The 27330-nt window shown below is 42.9% G+C and overlaps 1 protein-coding gene across 9 annotated transcripts in view; it reads right to left on the reverse strand.

Annotated features, from left to right (window-relative positions):
• SYNE2 (spectrin repeat containing nuclear envelope protein 2) overlaps positions 1-27330 on the reverse strand; it is a 1823309-nt gene that overhangs the window by 70958 nt on the left and 1725021 nt on the right. For all 9 annotated transcript variants that reach the window (XM_069207355.1, XM_069207357.1, XM_069207362.1 and 6 more), the window contains 4 exons: positions 25796-25898; positions 19468-19679; positions 18982-19182; positions 7932-8060 (listed from right to left, as the gene is read on the reverse strand). In XM_069207355.1, the coding sequence (XP_069063456.1) occupies positions 7932-8060; positions 18982-19182; positions 19468-19679; positions 25796-25898 (645 nt within the window). The remainder of the gene's footprint in view (positions 1-7931; positions 8061-18981; positions 19183-19467; positions 19680-25795; positions 25899-27330) is intronic.

Raw genomic sequence — 27330 nt, forward strand, 5'->3', positions numbered from 1 at the left:
CAACAGTAAGGACCTACATGTTCAAATTATTGCTTTTCTCCAGAAACTTTCTCTGTCAATCTATTCACTCAAGCTATCTGGTCATCAATGGCCAATTTACTGATAGTTTTCAAGATCTCAAGAGGGTTCCAAGGCAGCCACACTTTGTTTTAGTGGCTAAGCAATGGAACACTCTACTCCTTATTATTTGGGAAACTTCCACATCTGGCTTTTTGACATTAAATTTTAATGTTCTGAATGACATCCTACTTTCTATATTTCTTGGTCAGGATGTGGGATAACAATAATAATAATAATTTTGACCAGACTAAGCAATTAACGTTTAAACATCTGCATAAATCTGTTGAGTCAGACTATGTACCTCGAAAAGAATCCCTGAGGGATACTGGTGCATTGAAAATTAAAACAGAAGGAAAGACAAAGAACAATGTGCAATGATCACAATGAGCATATTGTACCAATTGTGGTATGATTACCAGAAAATTATCCCTGTATACTTTGAGTACAACTTTCTAACTATCATGACTAGAAGTTTTTTTAATTGACTATTATAAGAAGGTTGTGTCTTGTGTCCTCTTTTCACCAAGGGTATAATACAAATACCTGTGGAACCTGTGCCAGCTGCAGATCAGAACCTCATTGTCATTTACATTGATGACTCCTGACACTGACAGTGAGCAAATGTGACACTATCTTAAAAAACGTAAAGGGTCTTTGGGGTGGCATGACTATGGTTAGCGAGTATACCTTGGGTGGTGACAATATCAGTGGATGGGGTACAAAACATTGCTTTTAGTGTTTTCAGTTAACACATGCCTGATTAACAGACTGACTGGTGCGTCAACATCAGAAGAGGTTTCTGACTAAATACTGCAACTGTATACTGTCCCATTCACTAGGTGGCTCAAACTCTTTTATCCCCCAATTGTTTGGTAATGAAAATGTCACTTACCCAGTGTACATCTGTTCGTGGCATTGGTTGCTGCAGATTCACATGTTGTGCACAGTCTGCCATCTGGTGTTGGGTCGGAGTGTTACAAGTTGTTTGTCTTCGAAGAAGTCTTTCGAGTCACGAGACCGAGGGACTCCTCCTCTTTGCTTCCATTGCGCATGGGCGTCGGCTCCATCTTAGATTGTTTTCCCCGCAGAGGGTGAGGTAGTAGTTGTGTGTGTTAGTAATAGTGCCCATGCAATGGAATGAATAAGTATGTACAAATTAAGGTTAAGTAATATATATATATACAAATGTACAGTTGTTGAAGATAACTTCCGACGGCTACAGGCTCCCGGGGAGGCGGGTGGGCACATGTGAATCTGCAGCGACCAATGCCACGAACAGATGTACACTGGGTAAGTGACATTTTCAGTTCGATGGCATCTGTTGCTGCAGATACACATGTTGTGCATAGACTAGTAAGCAGTTATCTCCCCAAAAGCGGTGGCTCAGCCTGTAGGAGTGGAAGTAGTCTGAAACAAAGTTCTCAGTACGGCTTGACCTACTGTGGACTGTTGTGCAGATAGCACGTCTACACAGTAGTGTTTAGTAAATGTGTGAGGCGTGGACCATGTGGCTGCCTTACATATTTTGTGCATTGGAATATTTCCTAGGAATGCCATGGTAGCACCTTTTTTCCTGGTTGAGTGTGCCCTTGGTGTAATGGGCAGTTGTCTCTTTGCTTTAAGATAGCAGGTTTGGATGCATTTAACTATCCATCTGGCTATACCTTGTTTTGATATTGGGTTTCCTGTATGATGTTTTTGAAATGCAATAAACAGTTGCTTTGTTTTCCTAACCTCCTTTGTTCTGTCGATGTAGTACATTAGTGCTCTTTTGACATCTAATGTATGTAGTGCCCTTTCAGCTACTGAGTCTGGCTGTGGGAAGAACACTGGTAACTCTACCGTTTGATTTAAGTGGAACGGTGAAATAACCTTTGGTAGGAATTTAGGATTGGTTCTTAGTACAACCTTATTTTTGTGTATTTGGATAAAAGGTTCTTGTATAGTAAATGCCTGAATTTCACTTACTCTTCTTAGAGAAGTGATGGCAATGAGAAATGCAGCTTTCCAGGTTAAGAATTGCATTTTACAAGAATGCATGGGTTCAAAAGGTGGCCCCATGAGTCTTGTCAAGACGATGTTAAGGTTCCACGAAGGAACTGGTGGTGTTCTTGGTGGTATTATTCTTCTTAGGCCCTCCATAAATGCTTTAATGACGGGTATCCTAAACAGTGAAGTTGAATGAGTAATCTGCAGATATGCAGATATTGCTGCAAGGTGTATTTTTATGGAAGAGAAGGCTAGATTTGACTTTTGTAAGTGTAGTAAGTATCCCACTACATCTTTTGGGGATGCGTGTAATGGATGAACTTGATTATTATGGCAGTAGCAAACAAACCTTTTCCATTTGCTTGCATAGCAGTGTCTAGTGGATGGCCTTCTAGCTTGTTTTATGACTTCCATACATTCTTGAGTGAGGTTTAAATGTCCGAATTCTAGGATTTCAGGAGCCAGATTGCTAGATTGAGCGATGCTGGGTTTGGATGCCTGATCTGCTGTTTGTGTTGTGTTAACAGATCTGGCCTGTTGGGTAACTTGACGTGTGGTACTACTGACAGGTCTAGTAGTGTTGTGTACCAAGGTTGTCTTGCCCATGTTGGTGCTATTAATATGAGTTAGAGTTTGTTTTGACTCAATTTGTTTACTAGATATGGAAGGAGAGGGAGAGGGGGAAAAGCGTATGCAAATATCCCTGACCAGTTCATCCATAGGGCATTGCCTTGAGACTGTCTGTGTGGGTACCTGGATGCGAAGTCTCAGCATTTTGTGTTCTCCTTTGTGGCAAATAGGTCTATTTGCGGTGTACCCCAAATTTTGAAGTAAGTGTTTAGGATTTGGGGGGGAATCTCCCATTCGTGGACCTGTTGGTGATCTCGAGAGAGATTGTCTGCTAGTTGATTTTGGATCCCTGGAATAAACTGTGCTATTAGGCGAATGTGGTTGTGAATTGCCCATTGCCATATCTTTTGTGCTAGGAGACATAGCTGTGTCGAGTGTGTTCCCCCTTGCTTGTTTAGGTAATACATTGTTGTCATGTTGTCTGTTTTGACAAGAACGTATTTGTGGGTTATGATGGGTTGAAATGCTTTTAGCGCCAGGAATACTGCTAGTAATTCGAGGTGATTTATATGCAGTTTTGTTTGATGTACGTCCCATTGTCCTTGGATGCTGTGGTGATCGAGGTGTGCTCCCCACCCTGTCATGGAAGCATCTGTTGTTATTACGTATTGTGGCACTGGGTCTTGGAACGGCCGCCCTTTGTTTAAATTTGTACTGTTCCACCATAGAAGCGAGATGTATGTTTGGCGGTCTATCAACACCAGATCTAGAAGGTGACCCTGTGCATGTGACCATTGTGATGCTAGGCACTGTTGTAAGGGCCTCATGTGCAGTCTTGCGTTTGGGACAATGGCTATGCATGAGGACATCATGCCTAGGAGTTTTAAAACCACTTTTGCCTGTATTTTTAGTGTTGGATACATGGCCTGTATGACCTTGTGAAAATTTTGAACCCTTTGTGGACTCAGAGTGGCTAATCCTTTTGTTGTGTTGATTACCGCTCTTAAGTAGTGCTGTATTTTGCACGGCACAATGTTTGATTTTGTGTAGTTGAGGGAGAACCCGAGTTTGTAGAGGGTTTGTATGACATACTCTGTGTGTTGTGAACACTTTGTTAGCAGGTTGGTCTTGATTAGCCAATCGTCTAGATACGGGAATACGTGTATTTGCTGCCTTCTGATGTGTGCGGCTACTACTGCTAGGCATTTGGTAAACACCCTTGGTGCGGTTGTTATACCGAACGGTAAGACTTTGAATTGATAGTGTATTCCCTTGAATACAAACCTTAGGCATTTCCTGTGCGAAGGATGTATCGGTGTGTGGAAATACACGTCATTGAGATCTAAGGTTGTCATGTAATCTTGTTGCTTTAGCAGTGGTAACACTTCTTGTAGCGCGACCATGTGAAAGTGGTCTGATTTGATGTAGGTGTTTAGTATTCTGAGATCTAAGATTGGCCTCAGTGTTTTGTCCTTTTTGGGTATTAGAAAATACAGTGAATAGACTCCTGTGTTTATTTCTGTACATGGTACCAGTTCTATTGCTTCTTTTTGCAGTAGTGCTTGAACTTCTATTTCTAGAAGGTCTAAATGCTGTTTTGAAATTTTTTGTGTTTTGGGTGGGATATTTGGAGGGATTTGTAGAAATTCTATGCAATAACCATGTTGGATAATTGCTAAGACCCAAGTGTCTGTTGTTATATTCTCCCATGATTGATAAAACTGACTTAGGGGGTCATTCTGGCCACCGACCACGGGAGCACCGCCAACAGGCTGGCGGTGCTCCCACGAGCATTCTGACCACGGCGGTTCAGCCGCGGTCAGAAGCGGCAAGTCGGCGGGCTCCCGCCGACTTACCGCTGCTCGGGGGAATCCTCCATGGCGGCGGAGCGCGCTCCGCCGCCATGAGGATTCTGACAGCCCCTACCGCCATCCTGTTCATGGCGGGAAACCCGCCATGAACAGGATGGCGGTAGGGGGGTGCCGCGGGGCCCCTGGGGGCCCCTGCCGTGCCCATGCCAATGGCAATGCCAATGGCATGGGCACGGCAGGGGCCCCCGTAAGAGGGCCCCGCAAAGTATTTCAGTGTCTGCCTTGCAGACATTGAAATACGCGACGGGTGCAACTGCACCCGTCGCACCCCTGCAACTACGCCGGCTCAATTCTGAGCCGGCGTCCTCATTGCAGGGGCATTTCCTCTGGGCCGGCGGGCGCTCTTTTGGAGAGCGCCCGCCGGCCCAGAGGAAATGTCTGAATGGCCGCCGCGGTCTTTTGACGCGGTGCGGTCATTTGGAGGCGGTACTATGGCGGACGGCCTCCGCCGTCCGCCATAGTCAGAATCACCCCCTTAGTCTTCCCCCCACTGGTGTTATGTGGAGGGGTTGAGTGACCTGTAAGTCACTGTTTGGTTGTTGGGGTTTTGGGGCTTTGAAATTTCCCCCGGTTTCTCGGGAATTGTCCTCCTCTGTACTGGCCCCGAAAACCTCCCCTTTGGTACTGTCCCTGGTAGGTAGACGGTGTTGATTGTGAGGTGCTGGCTTGTGTGGCCTGACCCCGAAACCCTCCTCTGAATGTTGTTTTACGGAAGGTGCCGAAAGTGCCTCTGCTCTGCGGGGAGTAGAGCGCGCCCATGGCCTTGGCTGTGTCAGTGTCCTTTTTCAGCTTCTCAATCGCCGTGTCAACCTCTGGTCCGAACAATTGTTGTTCGTTGAACGGCATATTGAGTACTGCTTGCTGTATTTCTGGCTTAAAGCCAGATGTGCGCAACCATGCGTGCCTTCTGATGGTAACTACAGTGTTTATTGTTCTTGCAGCTGTGTCCGCTGCATCCATAGAGGAGCGTATTTGGTTATTGGAGATGTTTTGTCCCTCCTCAACCACTTGTTTTGCCCGCTTCTGAAATTCCTTGGGTAGATGCTCGATGAGATGCTGCATCTCATCCCAATGGGCTCTGTCATAGCGCGCTAGGAGCGCCTGAGAGTTGACGATGCGTCACTGGCTGGCAGCTTGTACAGCGACTCTTTTCCCAGCTGCGTCGAATTTTCGGTTTTCCTTATCCGGGGGTGGTGCATCGCCCGATGTGTGTGAATTGGCTCGTTTGCGAGCTGCTCCTACCACGACTGAGTCTGGTGGCAGTTGAGAGGTGATAAAAGCAGGGTCTGTGGGAGGTGCTTTATATTTCTTCTCTACCCTTGGAGTGATTGCTCTACTCTTGACAGGGTCTTTGAAGATTTGCTTCGCGTGCCTTAGCATTCCCGGAAGCATAGGCAGGCTTTGGTAGTTGCTATTGGTGGAGGAGAGGGTGTTAAAAAGGAAGTCATCCTCAACAGGTTCTGTGTGTAACGACACGTTGTGGAATTCTGCTGCCCTAGCTACCACCTGCGCATACGCTGTGCTGTCCTCGGGTGGTGATGGCTTGGTAGGGTATGACTCTGGGCTATTGTCTGACACTGGTGCGTCGTATAGGTCCCAAGCATCTTGGTCATCTTGGCTCATGGTGGCGTGAGCCGGTGAATGTGACGGAGTTTGTGCCGGTGATATTTGAGTTACAGGTGGAGGAGAGGGTGGCGGAGTTGCTTTCTTTGCCACCTTTGCTTGTGGTGTTAGTTGTTCAGTTTGGAACTCTAGTCTCCTTTTTCTCTTGATTGGTGGAAGAGTGCTAATCTTCCCCGTTCCACTCTGGATGAAGATCCTCTTTTGTGTATGGTCTACATCAGTAGTCTGTAGCTCCTCTTCAATCCTGTGTTTACGCATTTGAGAGGACAATGAATGTTCCTCTGAATATGAGCCGGTAGTGGTTTCGGTTGCTGATTGTTTTGGCACCGAAACTGTGTCCTTTTTCGTTTTCGGCTCCGAGGCGAATCTCGTCTTTTTTGGAGACGAGCCTTCTCGGCGTCGATCATCCTCGGTGCCGCTGTCTCTGCGTCGCGCAGCGTCGGCTCTGCCTTCTGGGTGTCGATCTTTTTCGGCAACACTTTCTCGGTCCCGAGAATGTTGCGTGCCTGTGTCTCGACCCGAGTCGGACGATCTGGGCACCGGTTCGGCCTTTTTCAGTGCCGATAGACGGTCACCTTTATGGGTTGAGCCATGGCCAGTTGGCAGTGGCGTCCCCTGGGCCTTGTCTATTTTCTTGTGCTGTGTGCTTTTCGACGTCTTACTCACAGTTTCGTCGACGTCGAATTCATCTGAGTCCGTTTCATGGATGGAGAAGGCTTCCTCCTCTTCTCCTTGCTCCTCGAACTCTCGGTGTTCTGTCGGCGTGGACGCCATCTGTAGTCTTCTGGCTCGACGGTCACGGAGCGTTTTTCGGGACCGGAACGCATGACAGGCCTCACAAGTTTCTTCCTTGTGCTCGGGTGACAGGCACAAGTTACAGACCAAATGTTGGTCCGTATATGGATATTTATTGTGGCATTTAGGACAGAATCGGAACGGGGTCCGTTCCATCGGTGTCGATGTCACACGCGGTCGGGCCGACCAGGCCCCGACGGGGGATCGAAATTACCCCGAAGGGCTACCGGAGCTCTTCACGATTCGGTGTCGATTCTAACTATCCCGATCCCGAGCGAAACAATACCGACGTAATTTTTCGAAGTTTTGACTATCTTTCCGTCCCGAAACCCGGAGCGAAAAGGAACACGTCCGAACCCGAGGGCGGAAAAAAAACAATCTAAGATGGAGCCGACGCCCATGCGCAATGGAAGCAAAGAGGAGGAGTCCCTCGATCTCGTGACTCGAAAGACTTCTTCGAAGAAAAACAACTTGTAACACTCCGACCCAACACCAGATGGCGGACTGTGCACAACATGTGTATCTGCAGCAACATATGCCATCGAACATATAACTTAAACATGCTTACTGAGTCATTCCACATCGAATCCACGGCCTACAGAACAAGCATGAAAACACAGATATCAACTGCATTTAAGATAGGACAGGCCCCTCCACACTCCTCTTTAACAACCTGTTACAAGACAGCACTTAGGGCCATATGTACGAATACATTTTCCCATTGACACAGAATGGGAAAAACCCTTTGCTACATCTGGCCCTTAGTCACTGCCAAAATTCTCATTTGTTCACACTTTCGGATCTTTCTGAGTGTCTGTTGTGTTGTTAAATGTATCTGCTAGGAGGTTTTTAAGGTACACACAAGACTTTCATTGAAAAAAAAATCCTTTCTTACTTTGAAAATAATTGTATCTCAAAGGTTGAACCTGCACATTGTAGATAGTGATGTTAATAATGACATTTCTATTTGGGTGGAGGATGTTTCACATATCCACTGTTGTGTAAGCAACACCTGTAACTCACCCGTAACTCTCTGTGGCATTCCAACACTGTGTGCGGATCAGCATTTGGGTCTAGAATTTGCGACCTGTACCTTCTGTTTTCTGCACCTTCCAACCACAATAGTAAAGAATGGCTTGTTTCATGAAAATCCTATATAATAAACATATAAAAATGAGTTTAGAAATGCACAATTAGATAAAGAAACAAGTTGTATTTTTCTTAACTGTTGAAAATGAAATGAGTAACAAAGCAAACTACTAATATGAATCAAGGTTGAAGAATAGGAGGATGTCTATGCTGAACCAATGGCAATTAATCAGTCTATATGTATGACTCAACATAATTATTAAAGAAAGACATCAACAAATACCTTCTTTACCAAATCATTTCCATGTTGACTAAAACAATTATAAAATGTTTTACACATTTGCATGATGGTATTTTGAAAACCAAACTGAAATGCTTTTTGGACTTCTTTGTTTTTCTTAATGTATTTGTCTACATGGTCGTTCAGTTCCTCTAGGAGAAATCTTGCTTTTTTTGGTATTTCCAATTGTAGGTGCCAATCTATTTCACAACCTCAACTGTATTCTATGTTAACAGTTCACACAGAATGACTATGAGGTCAATCTTGAAATATGCAGAGCCTCTAAAACATAGATCAATGCCCTTTTACATCAGACATTACTTTTTTGTAGCAGACAAATCTAACATGCCCAAAGCGTGTTTGAGTTGATCACTGGAAGAAGCTGCTGTGTTAAAGTCAATCCACACCTGAACATCTCTGTTTAGTGACAACAAGAAAAGTTATGCGGTCAACTTTGAGATGATCCAGGCATCTCTTAAATAGGTTCAGAGGATTTCAGACTTATAATAACAAATCTGGGCAGTGTGGACAGAGTTCTGTCTCAAAGTTTGCACAGAGAAACAGATAAGGAGTCTGTTATTTACCCTGTAAGCATCTATCCGTAGCGTGTAGTGCTGCAGATTCACATGCCATGCACACTCTTGCTATCTAGTGTTGGACCCAGGATTTGCAAGTTGTTTTTCCTCGAGAAGTTTTATGGTCGACGTTGTGCACTGTATCTTCTCCTCCTCGAGGCACTGCACATGTTCAGTGGTTCCTTTGTTAGATTGTAATGCTATTTCCCTATGCAGGAGGTGAGGATATAGTCTGTTAAATGAGTTTTTGCTGCTGAGCATGCTGAAGTTTCTGTGTATTAGTGTCACTATCGAATACTGCCAGGGAGGTGGAAGGGTGCATGTGAATCTGCAGCACTACACGCTACAAATACATGCTTACAGGGTAACATACTCCATTCGTAGCATGTGCTGCTGCAAATACACATGCTATGCATATACTGTAAAGCAGTACCCACTCTTAAGGTGGTCTAGGTGTATCCTCTTGAAATATTGTGCGCAAAACTGTTTGTCCCACTAAAGCCTGTCTGGCTTGTTCCTCTTCACAATAATGTTTAGTAAAATTGTGTGGGCTTGTCCATGTTGCCACTTTGCAAATGTCTGTTAGCGGGATGTTTCCTGAAAATACCATGGGTGTTGCCTTTTTCCGAGTTGAATGAGGTCTTGGCATTGTAGGTAGTGTTCTTTTCGCTTACATGTAGCAGATCTGCATACATTTTACTATCCATGTCGCAATTCTTGCTTTTGAGACTGGATTGCCTTTTCGTGGGTAAGAAAAAGCTACAAACACTTGTTGCATAGTACATAAGGGCACGTTTTACATCCACTGTATGTAGTGCCCTTTTCGCAACTGTTTCTGGGTTTGGAAGCAGATAAGTCCGGTGTTTGATTCAAGTGGAAAGGTTTACTACCTTTGGTATGAATTTTGGATTTGTGCGTAGACGAACTTTGTCTTAAAATACTTTAAAGTAAGGTTCCTCAATTGTGAGTGCATGTATTTCAATGACTCTTCGTGGTGATGTAATGGCCACAAAGAATGCTACACTTTCCATGGTTAGAACTGTATTTTGCATTTATGTATTGGTTCAAAAGGGGGAGCCATTAGTCTTGTTAGGAAAATGTTCAGGTTCCACGTTGGTACATGAGGTTCATGTGAGGAATAACTCTTATGTCCCTCCATGAATGCTTTTATGACAGGAATATGAAAATGTGATGTTTTCTGTTTTGTATGTAAGCTACGATTGCTGCTAAATGCAAACATATAGATGTGCATGCTGAATGTGCTTTCTGTAAATGTACCAAGTAACATGCAATTTGTTGCTCAGATGGTGCAGATGGGTTTATGTTGTTTGCAGCACAATAGTGTACAAAACGTTTCCACATGCTTTTGTGGTTGTTCCTCTTGCTTCCTATAGAATGTCCATGCATTCCTGTGGTACATTTGAATACCCAACTTCTATGACCTCAGGAGACAAAGCGCAAGATTGAGTTATTGAGCAATGGGGTATCTCACTCTGTCTCCACTGTGAGTGAGGAGATTTGGAATGATGGGTAACTTCTCGCAAGGTACTATGAAAAGTTCCAGTAAAGGTGTGCACCAAGGTTGACATGCCCATGTTGGAGCTATGAGTATCATAGTTAGTACGCAGATAACCCTGACCAGTTCATCCATAGTGCATTGCTTTTGGATTGAAGGTGTGGGTGCCTGGATGCAAAGCTTTGACACTTGTTGTAATTGTCACTTACGGGGTTCGGTCCCTAAAATCTCTCCCCAGCATTATGTTCTGTGAGTTCCACCACTGTAGTGCCTGATGGATTCTGAGAGAAACCAACACTAGATCCTCCATGTTGCCCCTTGCTTGTGACCGTTGCGGTGCTAGACATTCCAGTAAGGTTCTCATATGTAGTTATGTATGTTGAACTATTGCTATGCAAGAAGCCATCATACCTAGCAGACACATCACTGTTTTGACTGATAGGAGACAATGTGACTGAAAAAGAGCCATTTGGTTCTAGGAACTGAGAACTCTTTGTGGATTGGGGCATGCTTTTGCTCTGATCGAATTGAGTGCGGATCCAAAATAGGTTGTATTTGGAGTGGTTTCAGATGGGATTTGGTGGCACTGATTGTAAACCCCAATTTGTGTAACAGGTTGAGTGTGGCTTGGGTCTCTTGGAGAAGTTTTTGTTTGTTGGAACTCTTGATCAGGCAATTGTCTAGATAAGGAAAGACGTATGTTTTCCCTTCTTAGTTTTGCAACTACTACCGCTAGGCATTTTGTGAACACTTGTGACGCTGTTGTCAACCTGAATGGCAGTACTTTGAATTGATAGTCTCATCTACTTACCACAAGGAGTAGATATTTGTGATGTGCAGGGCGGATTTGAATATGAAAATATGCATCAATCAGAGCGGATGCACTCATGAAGTCAACTTCTTGAAGTAATGATGAGAGTAACGCTATGGAAGGGGTTCAGATGGAATGTAGTGATTGGACATACCAAGCTATCTATCTTGGGTATTGGGAAATATACTGAGTATATCCCTTAGCTGTGATGTTTGAATGGGGCAAGTTCGTAGTTTGTTTGTTCTGTGGTAATGCTTTGATTTCTTCCTTTAGCAGATGGAGATGCTGTCCCACTTTGGTGGGATATTTAGTCATTGTTGTTTTAATTCTAGACAATATCCCTGACTGATGATATCTAATACCCATTGATCTGATGTTATCTCTGGCCATAACTGATGTAACTGCTGCAGCTATCACCCAACTTGTGATTTGTGATCAGGGGGGAGTGTTGGAGAGTCAGTGTTTAGTGGTTGAGGCTCCCTTCGAGGGTGCGCCTCTGCCCTTTCATCTAGGCTGGTAACCATCTCTATATTACCCCCTTCCTGCTTGCTGAGGGTATTGTCAAGACACACAGGATCAAGACTGATTTGCATATGGGTGGGTCCAAGCTGGGGTGGCACGGTGAGCAAAAGAACGATGGATTTAACCCAGGTCTGTGACAGGGGGTCAGTGTTTGAAAAGTTTCAACACTCTGTCCAGCATCCTTTCATGCTGCTAAAGTCATCCTAAGTGGCCAGGGTATGTCCAGGTGTGGGTTCCTTGTTCACCGTGCCACTGGATTCAAACTAGTCTGGCTGATGAGGAATGATAACCAGAAATTGGTCCCAGGATGCCTGTTTCCAATCCAGGGAGGACCTGGCCTGACAGTTCGGGCTGATCTGTTTACATGGAGAGCAGTGTCAAAACTGATTTGCATATGGCTGGGTCCAAACTGGGGTGGCATGGTGAGCAAATGAACAACTGATTTAACCCAGATCTGTGACTGGGGGTTGAGCGTTTGAAAAGTCTCAGTCTTTTGTCCATCATTCTTTTGTGTTGCTAAAGTCTACTTAAGTGGCCAGGGTATGCCCAGACATAAGTCCCTAGCTCACTGTGCCACTGGACTCAAAGCTAGCCTGGCTGGTAAGTGGCGATACACCGAAACGGGTCCCAGGATGCTTGATTCCAGTCCAGGGAGGGTGTGGCCTGGCAGTTCGGGTTGGACTGTTCCTATGGGGAGCAGGGTCAAGACCGATTTGCATGTGGATGGGTCCAAACTTGGGTGACATAGTGAGCAAAAGAACAATGGATTTAACGCAGATCTGTGACTAGGGGTGAGTGTTTGAAAAGTTTGAGCACTCCATCCATTAACCTTTTGAGTTGCTAAAGTTGCCCTAAGTGGCCAGGGTATGCCCACACTTGGGTCCCTTTGCTCACTGTGCCACTGGATTCAAGCTAGCCTGGCTGCTGAGGGCTGATACACTGAAACCGGTCCCAGGTTTCTTGTATCTGCATCAGGCAAAACCACATCATAATCGTCCCATGGGTGTTGGCTGAGTTCGGAATCCCCCAGTGGATCAGAATCATTGCCCTGTTGAGGAGTATTCCACCCTCATCTTTGGGTGCAGGAGAAGGAGATCTAGGTTGTGGTAATTTCGGCTGTTCAAATGCAATTGGGCTGGTGGCCCTGTGTTTAGTAGCCACCCACTTAGGCAGTGTAATTTTGCAATCTTGTGCATGTCTTTTGACTGTGTCTGTGTTGTTTTTTTCTGGATATATCTGTGCAGTTCTTCAAAAACATTGCCTTCCTCTTCTATAGGCAATTGTTTTCGTATTGTTTTTGCCTGTTTCTCTGGCACCATTTCTTTGGCAGAGGAAGGCATCTTTGTTTTTTCCCTTCAGTTGTTGTCTGGACTTTCTTCGGAATGGAAGAGTATCCTTTCTGTTTATTCGATGCGGATGGGTATCTAGATTCCGAGTGGCTCGATGTCAAGCTTTTCTTCAAGCCTGATGACTTTTCCGGTTTTGAAGCTGTTTTTTTTCTTAATCTTTTTTGCATTGATATGTGTGTCGATGCCGACGTGTTTCGGTATCAAGTTTTGCCCTTGTTGACCGACTGGGATCAAGAACATTCTTGTCTCTTCATGGCTCTGAGGTGTGCGCGGGTGTCGACCATAGCCCGAGGTTTGTGGAGTACAGTGCCTTAGAGTGGGAGGTGAGTGTAATATTTTCTCACGTTTGGGTGGGTTGATTGTACTCACGACCCTTGATGTCATCTTTGTCTTCGGTCCAATGCAGGCACCGGAGTCTTCTTTGCGGTATCTTCGCTTAGCACTTCGGGTTCATCTTCCCTACTGGATTTATCATACGCAACATAGTATGGGCTTGCAAAGATGACCCCAACTTGAAAGGGAAAATCTGCGTCGATCTCACTCTCGCTGTGTGATTCTTCATGCAAGAATTCTGTCTCAGCTGCCATCTCCACATTGTATGCTAGACACCAATCTCTTCTACTTCATAGTGTCTGCTTGTTCTTGAATAGGTTGCAAGCTGCACAGCCTTTTTCCTTGTGTTCTGGAGATAATCACAAGTTACAGACCATGTATGTTTCCGAGTAGGCGCATTTAGCCCTGCACTGAGGGCACCTTTGAAAAAGACTTTCTTTTCTTGCCTCCATTTCCCAGAGACAAACATTCTCAACAGGTGTGTATGTCAATTTTGTGTACATCTGCTGTAGGCGCTCGACGTATACACCATTTCAGTGTGTATTGAAGTCAACAGTTTTCCTTCTTTGTCGCTTCTCCTTTTCTGTAGGTTACGTGGGCATAGAAATTGAAGAGCTCTAATGCACACCGTCCAAGCCGGATGGTGTAAAAACCTAATTTAACAAGGAACCATTGAACGTATGCAGTGCCTCGAGGAGGAGGAGAGAAGACGCACGACATCGACCATAATACGTCTTGAAAAAAAAACAACTTGCAGTGTCTGGGCCCAACACCAGATGGCAGGAGTATGCATAGGATGTGTATCTACAGTCAACACATGCTACAAATACAACAGTTCCCTGTGCATGATACTGTGTTCAAAGACTTAGGACCAAATGTATCAAACAATTTTGCATTCGCAAACAGTGCGAATCGCCAAATTCCACCATTTGCAAATGCAAAATAGCCTTTCAGGCTTTATGAATGTCATTCGCAGTGCAATTTAAAGGAATCCATAAAAATAGCGATTCCCAATATAGGTAACTGCAAATAGGGAATACCTATTTTCGATTACCTATGCACATTTATCATGCATTTCCTAAATGCGAACTGAGCATTTAGGAAATGCAATTACCACAAATTCAAATTTGGTGGTAACCATGTGCAATTTTTAAAATGCATTAAAAATGCATTTTTAAAAGTGCCATGTAGCGCACACATGCCCCTAGGGCATGTGTGCACTTTACATGTGCACAATTTTTTTGAGTGGGTGCATCAAAGACAGCCTTAGGCCCCCAGCACCCTTGGAGTTGCATTGCCTAAGTTGCGAATTCCTAACAGGAATTCGCAAATAAGGAAATGAAAAACCATTTGCACCTATGGGCCTTAAGGCCCATAGGGATGAATGGAGTCCCATACCTTAATGGCGATTCCCTAATAGCGATTGCAAAATTTAAGAAATCGCTGTTAGGGATTCGCTATTTTCTTACATCCCATTTTGCATTTCTCAAATAGCAATTTCTTAACATTCGCTTTTTTAAGAAATGCAAAACGGGTCTTTGATCCATCTGGCCCACAATGAAGATCTGAACTTCTTCCTTGGATTGGTACCAGTATACGAATTTAGTTTGGGGAATTTTAACATCAAAACAGTCTTCCTTTATACCAGTACCCTTTGCACAGCCAAAATCATCTTCCCCCTTCTGGATTGCTGCTTCCATAACTGAAATGTTTACAATTTCCATCTTAAAATACTCTGAACGCATGACTATTAGCAACAGGAGGTAAATGCCACTGAGCATTCTAAAGAAACAATCGCTTTTTGTTCTGTTACTGCTGACTTCCTTTTAGTTGAGGGATCCAGATGTGGTCTGATTGGCAAGTGGTCTGTAATATTATAGGGCTGAATTAGAGAATGGCACATGATTTCTGTACCATGTTTCCACTGCATCACTCATAACCAAAAATCAAAAAGAGAATTAGCATTCAGTGATTTTTTATCTCTCCTGCAATTTTAACCATGTACCCAAATTAACTGCACGTCAACTCTACTGGAGGAGTCTCCCCTCTGTTATCACCTGCTTCAGGTGAGCATTGCTAGGGATTTATGCCAATTGAGCTTTCAATGTGCAACATACAGGTTGTAACAAGGATACCTTCCACCATTTTGTTTTTTCTGTTTGCCAGGTGACTTAAAGGCAGTATACTCTTGTTTCTTATATTGCTTCCTCTAGTTTTCAATCCTGTGGCACTGCATGACCAATAGCAAACAATATGTTATATTTAACTTTCTTGGCCACTTGATTCTAGTGTCCACACTTGGGGTATCTCAACAGGAGTTAGTGTGTCACCCGCACTTTGATAACATTACAGCTTAAAAGAGTGCCAACAACGGTAATAACAATAGCTTGATCCTAGCAGGCAGTGCTGACACAGAACCTGTCTCTTCTGTAAACATAACACCAAAGATCTATATTAAAATGGCTGCATTGCCACAGGAAATGATGCATGGACAGATAAATGGGCGAATGACCTCCACCTATGTATTTATAGGAGTAAACCATATCCGTGTATTGGCCAGGAGGTGCTCTGTGGGCAAACCATTCCAAATATCTTCTAAACATGATAACTCTTTACCAAGGCAAAAGACAGCCTGGTTTACAACACAAATCACAACACACCATGACTTTTTTTTTTATCTGGCAAGCACTGGAGAGAAACGGTTTTGTCATTTGGGAGTCTGGTTCTGGAACTCCTTTTCCTTTCTCTGCCAGTGGAAACCCACCAGTTCTCCCACCTCTAAATGGGGCAAAGATACTATGAGTTTGGTGGAATGGTGCATCTGGTGTTTTACGTGGGATGTCCTGTTTCACCTAACTTTAAGCGGCAACCTCAGTCCACCCGGAGAGTGATCGTTCGCTCAAAAAGAAAACGCCTTGCTTTTAATTTACTGCAGCTCGATAAAGACTCTCATTAGGTTACAATGTGCAGTTATCACCTTGAGTAAAGTACATGTCAATAAACATCTCTACCTCCAGTATATCTACTCTGAACCCTACCTGTCCTCACACAACTGTTGCATTCTGTGTGTTCTGCAAAGGTTATAAACAAATACCTTTCTTCTGTAAAAATCCAGGTATCTGCTAGTCATAATTCTGTCACTCACCACTGCACAGCAGTGGGCCACTGGTGCTACTCTTCAGTCAGGCTCAAGTGGCAGGGATTGTTATACCCAGGTAGGTGCCTGATCAGCTTGGTCTACCCTCTAGGTTTTCAAGTGCTTTCAACATAGTCACAGAGTGAATGTCAGCCAATCTGTGAGTCTCCGATACTTTGGAGGATTCACTGACTTTATCAGTCCCAAAGTCTGACTATTTTGGCAACAATTTACTCATCAATATGCTTTTGATTGACTGCATGGCCTTGATAAATAATAGAAGCCTGCATTCATTAATTTTAGAATTTTGATAACTAACAAGGTTTGAAAATTGCTGTGAGCACCAGAACTTGCAGGATCTTGGTTTGTCTACAAACCGTAGTCCCCAGGTCTTGTTTGTCATTAGATCATCTGCCCTTGTGGCTACAAAATCATTTTCTGAATTAAAACCTGAAATTCAGGCAAGAAAGTTCGATGTGAATGGGATTCAGGAATGAGATGCAGGTTTTTTCTGTACACTGGTGGTAGATTGAGGCTCTAGGTTAAAGACCCATCACCAGTTATTGCGTCCCTGGCATGCATGTATGTGGGTCTGGCAAAGAGACATGTGCAGGAGACCATGTCTGGTTGGCGCTCCCGTTAATCACTAATTTTATTTATTTCACTGAATTTCATAGAGCCTGGTCAACCAAGGCATAGATGTGCTTTACAAATAAACAATCATGCAACACAGGGTCTAGCACATAACTGAATATGGATAGTATATACAAAGAAACCCTAGTTATGACAAGATAAATAACAGGTTCTGGTGGTGGAAAGGAGGAAGAGCAGGTACGAAGGAAAAATTGAGAAAGAAGGACAGTATGAAGAGAGAAAAACTTGCAGAGGGACTAGTAGACCAGTAAAAGGCAGGGGAAGCATGGGGGAAACTGGGAGAGGGAGAAGGGGATGGAGAGGAAGTGACTACAAGTGTGAAGGTGGAGTAAGAGTGGGAACAGCGGTTACTTGACCAACAGATCAGACAGAGAGAAGTGATTTGTAATGAACCTGCTAGAGATGCGGAGATTTGTGGGCTAGGTATAGCTTAAACAGGCAAGTTTTTAACTGTGTTGAAAAAGCCAGGATGGTGAAACTGTTATGATGCCTACAGGCAAGGAACTCCAGAAGAATGAGGCAGCTCCTGCAAAGGAATTATGTAGAGCATCAGAGGTTCAGAATTACACCACCTGGTGTCTTGAGAAGGTTGGCCAATTAAGATGGGGTTTTAGGATAATGTACTTTGAAGGCTAAAGCATCCCAGCTGAAGGCTAAGCTTCCCTGCCTGGATTTGCTCTGACCTTGATAGGGAGCCAGTGCAGATCCTTGAGTACTGGGGAGAAGTGAATCAATTTCTTGGACAAGGAGAACAGTCTGCCTTCAGCAGATAAAATGGCTTTTTAGAACGGCCAAGGAGGATTGAGTGGTCTCAGCAAGGAGTGCATTGTCAAAGTCTAATCTAGATAGTATTAAAAACATATGCGGTCATTTTCGAAAGATCAGCTTGTAAGATCAGTTTAGTTTGTTTAGCATTTGGAGTTAGAAAGTAGCACTCACAGTAGTTTTGTAAATGTGTTGAAGCATTGTTAATGAAGGTCTAACATGATTCTTAATGGGAAAGGTGCATGGTGGGACATTTGCAGTGATACCTGCTCTGTAGATTTGGGTTGAGAGTTTGTTTTTCATTTGGGAGAGAACAACATGAATTTGTTTTTTTAGGATTAAGAGAGAAAAAGTTGTAATTCATCCTTGTTTCAATTTAAAGTAAGATCATTTTAAGGTGAGGATGTATTTTAGGGTTAAAAGTTTAGGTAGATTTGGGTGTTGGCAGCATGTTGGTGAATGGAGATGTCTGAGACTTATCAAATTTTAGCCAATAAAAAGGTTGAAGAGCGTAGGGGATAGAATGGATCCTTGCAGGACTTCACAAATGATAGGTGATGGGTCATGGACACAGTTGTTGACTTTTACAATATGAGAGTTGGTCTTTGAATCAGAAGTAGTGTTTGCGTAGGTTCATTAAACTGGTTTGATCATAAATGCCTGAAGCCGGCCTGATTTAATGGTACCATAATATTGCACAGACAACACACAAGGTGTAACTCCAGGAAATAGAAAAGAATCTTATACTGAAGTAGAGGGTGTCAGTTCACCGGGGTTCTCATTAAAGCACTTTTCCAGGTCTTTACAACTGCCCTTAAAGGATTCAGTTACTGGTGTGTACAACAATAAAAAATATTGCTACTCAAACAGGCATATAAACAGTAACTGGAATGAGAATCAATTCTCATCTGGTGAAAACAGAATTTAAGTGTATGGTCGAGGAAGTGCTAGTTAGATTGCATTACCATATTTGAGTTACCCACAAATCAAACATGTTCAATAACTGAAACAATGATTAAGCAAATTGCAATGATTCTTCATACCTGACAGTTCATTAGATCATATTGTAAACGTTCTCGCCAGGTGTCCCGGGAAATGCATGCTTTCTCCCAACGTGAATTCACTTGTCGCAGTCTGTTCTGTAGCTCTTTTGACTCTGCACTGTCTGCCTGCTGAAAGTCCTTACTACTCAGGTTAGCAGAAATCACTAACGCTTTGTGATTATCGAAAGCTTTTATCACATCCTAAAAAAGAGTAAAGTCTTTCAATATTCAATGGTAGCAAAGTACCCACAAATGTTTTGACACACTGAAAACATAGAAAATTTAAACTAAATATAACATGTATTAAATGCAAATTAAGTCTATTATTTTCTTATGCAAAAAAAGAAAAAGTGAATAGCGGACAACATCATTGTGCTGGGTTAGGCACTGTGCTAAAAAAAGGTGAATTGAATGTGGAATGTGAGATTACATGAAAAAAGTGATTGTTAAAAAAGGTGTCTTTTTGGTTTTCATGTATGCACTTACCTTCAGCTTTTTTACATTAGCCTCTGTCTCTTGCATGCTGCTTGCTGGTCTCTTTTTCTGTTGTTCATCTAAGTCAGCCTCAACGCTTTCCAACCAAGTAGTAATAGCAGAGAGATCAGACATCAGCTGTTGCCACTGCTGCTCGTTTTGTTTCTTCTGAAACTGGTTTCGCACTGCTTGGGCCTGAATGATCTCCCATCTTTCAATGACACCTGTATACATAAAGTCACATAGTACTTTACAGTATATTCTGCAAAACATTTTTCTTCCAGTTCAGTTCTCTCCAAAGTTTACTCCTATTTGGAAAGGACTGGAGTAGAAAAGACTAAACGTAGATAGATGTTTTTAAGATAAGTAATAACCTAAAAGGCAACTGCTCATAAAATGTTGAGCTGGCAAAATAGTTTTCTCTTGTATGAAAAAGGATGCAAATTCCACATATAAACAATGTCTGTTTAAATTGTTATCTAATTTAAGATTCACTGATGCAATCAATGAATGCAGTCAATACTGCATCTTGTCAATCGCTCTTAACAAGAAGGTCAAGTTCCAAATTCTGTGTGGTATGGGAGGCCTTTAAAATATACATGAGATGGATAACCATCGCTAAGCATGCAGGTGTTTTGAAATCCATATGGGGCCGATTGGCCCGGTTGGAGAAAGATAGCTGAGCTCGAGAATGTGCACCTAGCATCAGGGGAAGATAACTTGCTGGGACAGATCAAAAAGAAATTACCTGAATTTCATGACACTGCCCAAGATGAAATGCAGCACTTCTGTAAATATGTGGTAGCCTGCTCCTATGGGGAGGGAGAGCATAGGTAGTGCAATGTTGGCGGCATTGATGAGACCCAATAAGGAATTGGATGTGGTCTTGGAAGTATTAACGGATGAGGGGTGATCAACCAGTGACCCGATAGGGGGTCACACACAGATTTAAGGATTACTATGCAGACTAATACACAACTAAGCTCACAGTCAAGGAATCAGACACTAAAGACTATCTGGAACATACTGCAATGCCCTGACTTACGAACGAAGATGGGGAATACTTCATATATCCATTGCAACCAGCAGAGATACAAAAGGCCCTTCAAGATGTGGTGGCAGGGAAAGCCCCGGGCTCAGATGGGCTTTCGGTGGCATTTTACATGGTCTACCAAGAAATACTAATACCGCACTTGCAGACTTTGTTTGGTGAGATTGTTAGCGATGCTCCATGAGAGAGGCCATAATAATTACATTACTTAAGCTTGGCAAACCCTCGCAACAATGCTCCTCGTACAGGCCTCTCTCTTTCTCTACTCAATGTAGACATGAAAATGTATGCCAAAATCCTTGCTAACAGATTAGTGTCTCTCCTGCCTAAGTTGGTGTGGCCCGAACAGGCTTGTTTCATACCGGGACGTAGTCTGACAATGAATCTCAAAACCTTAGTTGGCATTATACAACAAATTGACCCTGTGGTGTGTGCGGCTGCAGTCTTTTTGGATGCGGAAAAGGCCTTTGATTCAGTCGAATGGAGCTTTATGCTGGAGGTACGGCATTGCTTCGGAGTAGGAAAGGTTTTTCTCCAGCTAGTTTGGACCCTAAACACCAACCCAACGGTGCAAGTGAGGGTTAATGGCACCATTTCTGACAGTATAGAAATAACCAGAGGCACCAGGCAGGGGTGCCCATTGTCACCCCTCCTATTCGCCCTGGTTGCAGAACCATTTGCATGTACCATACTGGAATATCAGACACAAAGGTATTTGCTTTCCTCGATACATCCTGGCGATGTCCACTTATGCGGATGACACACTGTTGTATGTTTGTGATCCAGATCGCAACCTCTCACCGTTGCTCCGCGAGGTGGTGAGATTCGGAGGCCATTACGGTTTAAGGATTAACTGGAACAAATCTATCCCTCTCACCCCACCATGACCCCAATGTCGCTGGACTTTCCCCACATGGACAACAGACTCCGTCCGCTACCTGGGGGTTTAGATACACACAGACCTGTCAGTTGTCCTGCTCGACAATTATGGTAGAGTAATTCAAAAATTATCGGAAGCTGTAGACAGATGGATCAGATTCCTCCTCTCCCTGATGGGAGGCATTGCCCTTTTGAAAATGGTGGTTCTTCCGAGATTATTATTTCTGTTTCAGAACATCCCAATACTAATCACCAGTCGCTTTTTAGTACATTGTGATCTCTGATGGTTAGACTTGCATGGGCGGGAAACCAACCCAGGGTCCGATGGAATATACTCACATTGCCCTACAATATGGGGGGCTGAATGCCCCCGACCTTGAGGCCTATTACAGGGCTGCTCGCTGCATGCTTGAGCATAGCTGGATTCACGGTCCCCATGACACTCCCCACGATTATATTGAGTGAGACATCTCGCTCCCACACACACTACAGCAACAAATCTTTATGCCCCCAAGGTGCCGATTTGGTACATCAGACTCCCTGAATACCACAACACATGCTTGGCATGGCTTCATGACCCAGCAGGCTCTGTCCCTGCTGTACTCCCCCCTATGTGCGGGTCGATTGATGCGCATGGTTCCCACTGGGCCGAGATAGAGGCGCAGCTGCTGCGTTCAGCCAGCTAGGCATCAGTACCATGGGGGATTTCTTCCAGGATGGCAATATGCACCCCTGGGAGACTTATGCAGAGCACTCTACAACATTGACTCCATTCATGAAATATCACTACTATAGGGCTTGACACACCCTGTGCGGTATATTTGGAGATGAACTTCTAGGGCCACCTGAATTGCAAGCCCTCTCCTAGTTGACACAAGAGACAACCAGATTATATGCCTTTGCACAAGAGGCTCAGTTTACTAAAAGCCAGGCTCAACTGGCAGAAGGACTTAAGTACTGCACTGACAGACGCTCAATGGGCATACTGCTGTTCCATGACACAATCTATTTCATTAAACGGGAGACACAGGCTAATACACTTCAAATTACTCAATTGAGTTTATCATGCTCCTGTTAGACTCTAAAAGTTTGGGCTGCGTGACACTGCTGATTGCCCAAGATGTGGGGGTGTGACCTCGATTTTCACCATATGGCATGGACCTGCCGGGCGTCCATGAATTATGGATAGCAATATTTATAGAGTTGGAAAAAACAGATTGACAGCTACACCACTGATGGCTCTTCTAGGCTTTGACAAAGACGTGGAGAAAGGGGCTTGGAGACTGTTGGTCATGGGACTTTTACTAGCTAAATATCAGGTGGTGATGAGATGGCCGAGAGCCATTGCCTACATTAAGAGACTGGCACCCAGACATGACATACTGCAACACCCAGACTGAGAGGTACAATGAGCTGACTCCTCCACAAACTTGCCTTACAAATTACTGGGGTCCATCTCAGACTTGTCTGACAAGTAAGGAGATCAGAGAGGCAGAGGGAGAGAAACCGCACACGCCAGAGTCAGTCATAACTTTTGTTACTACTCACTCATAATGCAATACTTTTTGTGTATATCTGTGGCATCAGAAGCACTAACCCAATATATATATGTGACTGGTGCCCCCTGGGACGGAAGATGTGGCAGTTGGGGTCATGCTTTATAACAATCTGTACCCCTTTTGTATATTATATTTACATCTCAAGTTTAGCACTGTAACATATGTAAGTTTACCACTGTAACAATTACTGATATATTTGTTGAGTGGGAAGACTTATCCAATGCTTTCCCCTTTTGTTTGGAAGGTAAATGTTGAAAATTATAAAGCAGGTTAAAAAAACAAAAAGAGAGAAAAAAAACAAGACGGTCAAGTACCTATAAACTAAGGTAAGCAATATCTAAGAGTAGGGATGTGAAATTCAGCACAGGAGACACCCTTGGATACCAACATTAAGAGGAATGCATTCTCTGACATATATATATAGAAATATAGAGAATTTCAGCAGGGGTCAAATGAATCAAGATAGCTAAGTGAATAGTACGGAGGGCAGCTGACGCCCCAACGAAGAGTTCAGAGACCTCTATCCAATTAACACTGTATGCAAATGCTAATCTCCATGTGCACAACAAGTGAGTGAAACTCATTCACTCTGATGAAGTGGGCACAGACTGGGATGGATTTAAAATGTGGACAGTAGATCATAATCAAAGAGGATGTAAATGCAGTGGAAATATGTGAGCAAAAACATTAATCTGTAGATAATAAAAACCAGTCAGATCATTAAAGATCATTCACATCTCCAATGTACAATAGCGGAGGTCCAGACTGTGTAGATTATTTTGCCTTAGAAGCACATGATCTGGGAAAGATGTTACTTACTTATTGAGATAATCTTCTTCCACTTACAAGTCAAGAAAATCGTAGAATAGGAAATGGCATATTACCCTCAAAGTTTCCTTGACATGAATGCACACCTGCTTCACAACATGCTCCTTCAGCAGAATTTGAGGGATTCAGTTGGTTTAAATAGGTTGCCAAAGATGTTTGGTACACTATGACTCAAGGTTTGCATACAGAGACACTGCCTTGTATTGATTACGCGGTATACAGAATTATGTTTGCTCTGAAGTAGACATATGAAGAGTAGCATGGGGACGTAGTGTTAGGCCCAGTCAATGAATTATCTCCCTGTCTACACATGGAACAACTGTCCATGGGCCTTCAGGCTTTATGATAGAAGAGAATGAATTAATGTATCTATTGTGGTTCACCTACTAGGGTCCAGCTGGGTCATATGAAATGTTTTTCTTAAATTATTTACTTTATATAGCGCTCCTGTACCACAAGAATGTTAGGACACTTGACTTAGAACTCAACAAGAACAAAAATGAAAAGAACATGATAAATATATGGAGTAATGGTTATTTGAGCAACATCTTAGGGGACTGAGACAGGAATTCATTCGGGAAGAGTAGAAACTGTGTTGTTAAATGATTCCTAAAAATGCGCAGAGTTGGCTGAGTTGTGATATTGAGAGGCAGGGCATTCCAGATAAAAGCTGCAGCACCTGTGAAGAGAGTTTCAGAGCTAGGGCAGTTTTGGAATTCGGTACTTCTATCTGACTGGCTTGAAAGTCCTCTTTCACCATCAGAGATAGTCAGATAAGGTTGTTGGTTGAAGGTTTGTACATTTGGCGGCCTATCTTAGATTTGATTCTTGACTTTACTGATAGCAAAACGATAATACCTGAGTACAGGTGTGATTTGCACAACTGTCAAACATTTGTTAAACTGTAATTGTAAACCCAGGGGGGCAACAAAACATAACATGGTTGGATTATATCCTACTAAACACGGTAGCAACGTCATACGTCTACACAAATGCTTAGTTGTTTTGATAAAAATTATTTGCCATACGGAAATCAAGCAACATTTTAAGAACATGCCAAAGAGTAGTGAAACTGTTAAAGCAAAGCCTTTACCAACCCTCATGAAAATAACAGAAGAGTATGATAATGTACTTTATGTATCCCACAATTCTCAAAGTGTGCCTCCATGGGATTTTATTCCCTCAGATTTTCAGCACATGCCTCAACAATATGTGGCTTTAGGAAGTGACCTATACAATTATCGTGTACATCATTTGCAGAGTAATGAGCGTGTCCAACCTAATTCATGATAACAAATAAAAACCTGAACAAGCATGAAACCTAGATGGTGGTTGTGCATGTTCTCAAAGTAGTCAAACAATCAAGTGCCCAGAAATCAACTATTAATAAAAGGTGTCTCTGAAAGATAACTCCTGCAATCATTTTTAGCCAGGCATAAACATGACAAGTGTTAATCAGATGATGCAGACCCTTCTTGTGCCTTGCAAACACATATTTGAGTGGATTTATATGGCACACTATTGAATAATGATCAAAATTCCAAGTTCATTAAGTGTGCACTGTAAGCAGCGATTCACTGCTACTTCTTTACTCCTTGGGTTTTCTTACTCAAACCACAAAATTGTTATAGATCCTTTTGTTTGGATAGCTTTTCTCTTTTAATCCACTGTAGAAGATGTGGATTGTGACTTCTTCACTTCCACCATGGTGATTTTACACCAAAGTAGTGCCTGACCATCTGCAGAACCACAGTGTTCAAATCCAAGTGCTGAGATTGCTCAAGATTCAGAAAAACTTTGAGTATGTTACAAAACACACTCAACCGCTTAATGATAACTGAAGACCAGGAGAAAGTAACCGGAGAGGTTTAGCAATGGAGTAGGGTCTATGATTTAAAGGAGGCAAGCAGCAAGTTCGTAAATCCAAAAAAGGGATTGATGTGATCCACATTCTGATGACACACATTTGCTTCATGCCTGAATTGAACTGCATTTAGCTTCATTTTAAATGGGAATAAATTACCTGGTTGTCTCTCTGGAACCTCAATTGTGATAAGTCCTTCATCATCTTTGAGGTCGTCACTCGGCACATGTTGAAAATTCATATCATTGACACCAATATCAGGCTACAAAGAAATAATTGTGTATAAAAAGCTTATCAGTCGAGAAGTACTTCTATGAACTTCAAAATCAACAATCAATAACAAACTGGTCATTAAGCATATACCAGGGATTTAAGGCCTTAGTTAGGGCTAGCTGCTAATAGGAAATCTGCTTTCTGGAGGTCCTGCAAAAATCTGCAGTCAAATTTCTTCTCCAACACAGATGGTATGGTTAAGGAAATTCTACTGGTGGAGTCCCTTCCACAATTAGCTTGTTCTCCAGTGTCAGAGTGTGTCCTATTTACCTTGAACTCTAAAGCAGGCCTTACACATTTGATGATTTCAAAGATATTTTTATAATGCAGGTAACACAGGTGTCTTGTTTTAATGGCATACATTGGGCAAACTGCTTTGCTTATTTGAAAGCCTTATTTTGAAAGGTTAGGAGCACACTGACAAATAAAGCACAGCAAACAAATGATTTGTCGTATTGTGGGCAAAGAGTATTGCTGCATACTGTTACTAAGTATTTTTTAACCAATGGGATATTTTATGTCAAATACTTTCTCTGTTCTGTAATGGACGTTGGAGTCTAAATCCAAAACAACCATCAAACTGTTTGATAAAGAGAGGTTGAAACTATAGGAAAACATCAGATTACTTGTACCCAACTCATGCTCCATCAATGTCTGGAGAACGTGAAAACATTTTGCCATTGAATATTTCTGGGGCAAATGAAGCAAATCAGTTTTATAAAGTTTATTTACCCAATTTAATTCTAAACAGCACGTTCTGACACATATATGTTCCTGACATCAGCTGAACACCCAGTTTGCAGTTTCCTTCAGGTTTATCCATGGAGGTATATAGAGGACTTTGTCAGACAGAGGAGAAAAACAAAGTTAGCTCAATCCCCTAAATCCAGGATCTAACAGCAAGTTTTCCGTCCAAACCCTACCTTTTTTTAAAAGTTTGCCTTAAACATTTTGATCCTCTCTTAACCCTATAAGTACTGCTTTCACTGGGTGAAGAGAAGGGGCTTAGGGAAAATTCAAGCTTCCCTCACTTCTTTAATGCTCCCCAGACATGTTTCAAGAGGTATCTTCACTCCGCAAGACATGTTGCTAATGGTTTATGCTGTCTGCCAGTTCTTAACCACACTACCATTTAGCCACTTCAAGCTTGGCTGGTTCAAAGCTACCCTCTACAAACCATGGAGCATCACCCTCTCCTATTATTCGCATCCAGTCTTCGCTTCAAGAACTGTGAGATGATGTGCATTGCACCGAGAATGATTGAGGCACAAGGGATGGAAAAAAGGATCTGGGGAGTATGAGTTTTCAAACTCCTTCAGATAAAAAATGATAGACCATGGTTCAAAGGGGACCTACAGGCAAACAGAGAGAAGTGCTAGTTTTCCCTCCCCACTTACACTGAATAAAGTATTTGTAGAAGT

Source organism: Pleurodeles waltl, chromosome 9 (assembly GCF_031143425.1).
Source record: "Pleurodeles waltl isolate 20211129_DDA chromosome 9, aPleWal1.hap1.20221129, whole genome shotgun sequence".
In the NCBI taxonomy this organism is placed as follows: Eukaryota; Metazoa; Chordata; class Amphibia; order Caudata; family Salamandridae; genus Pleurodeles; species Pleurodeles waltl.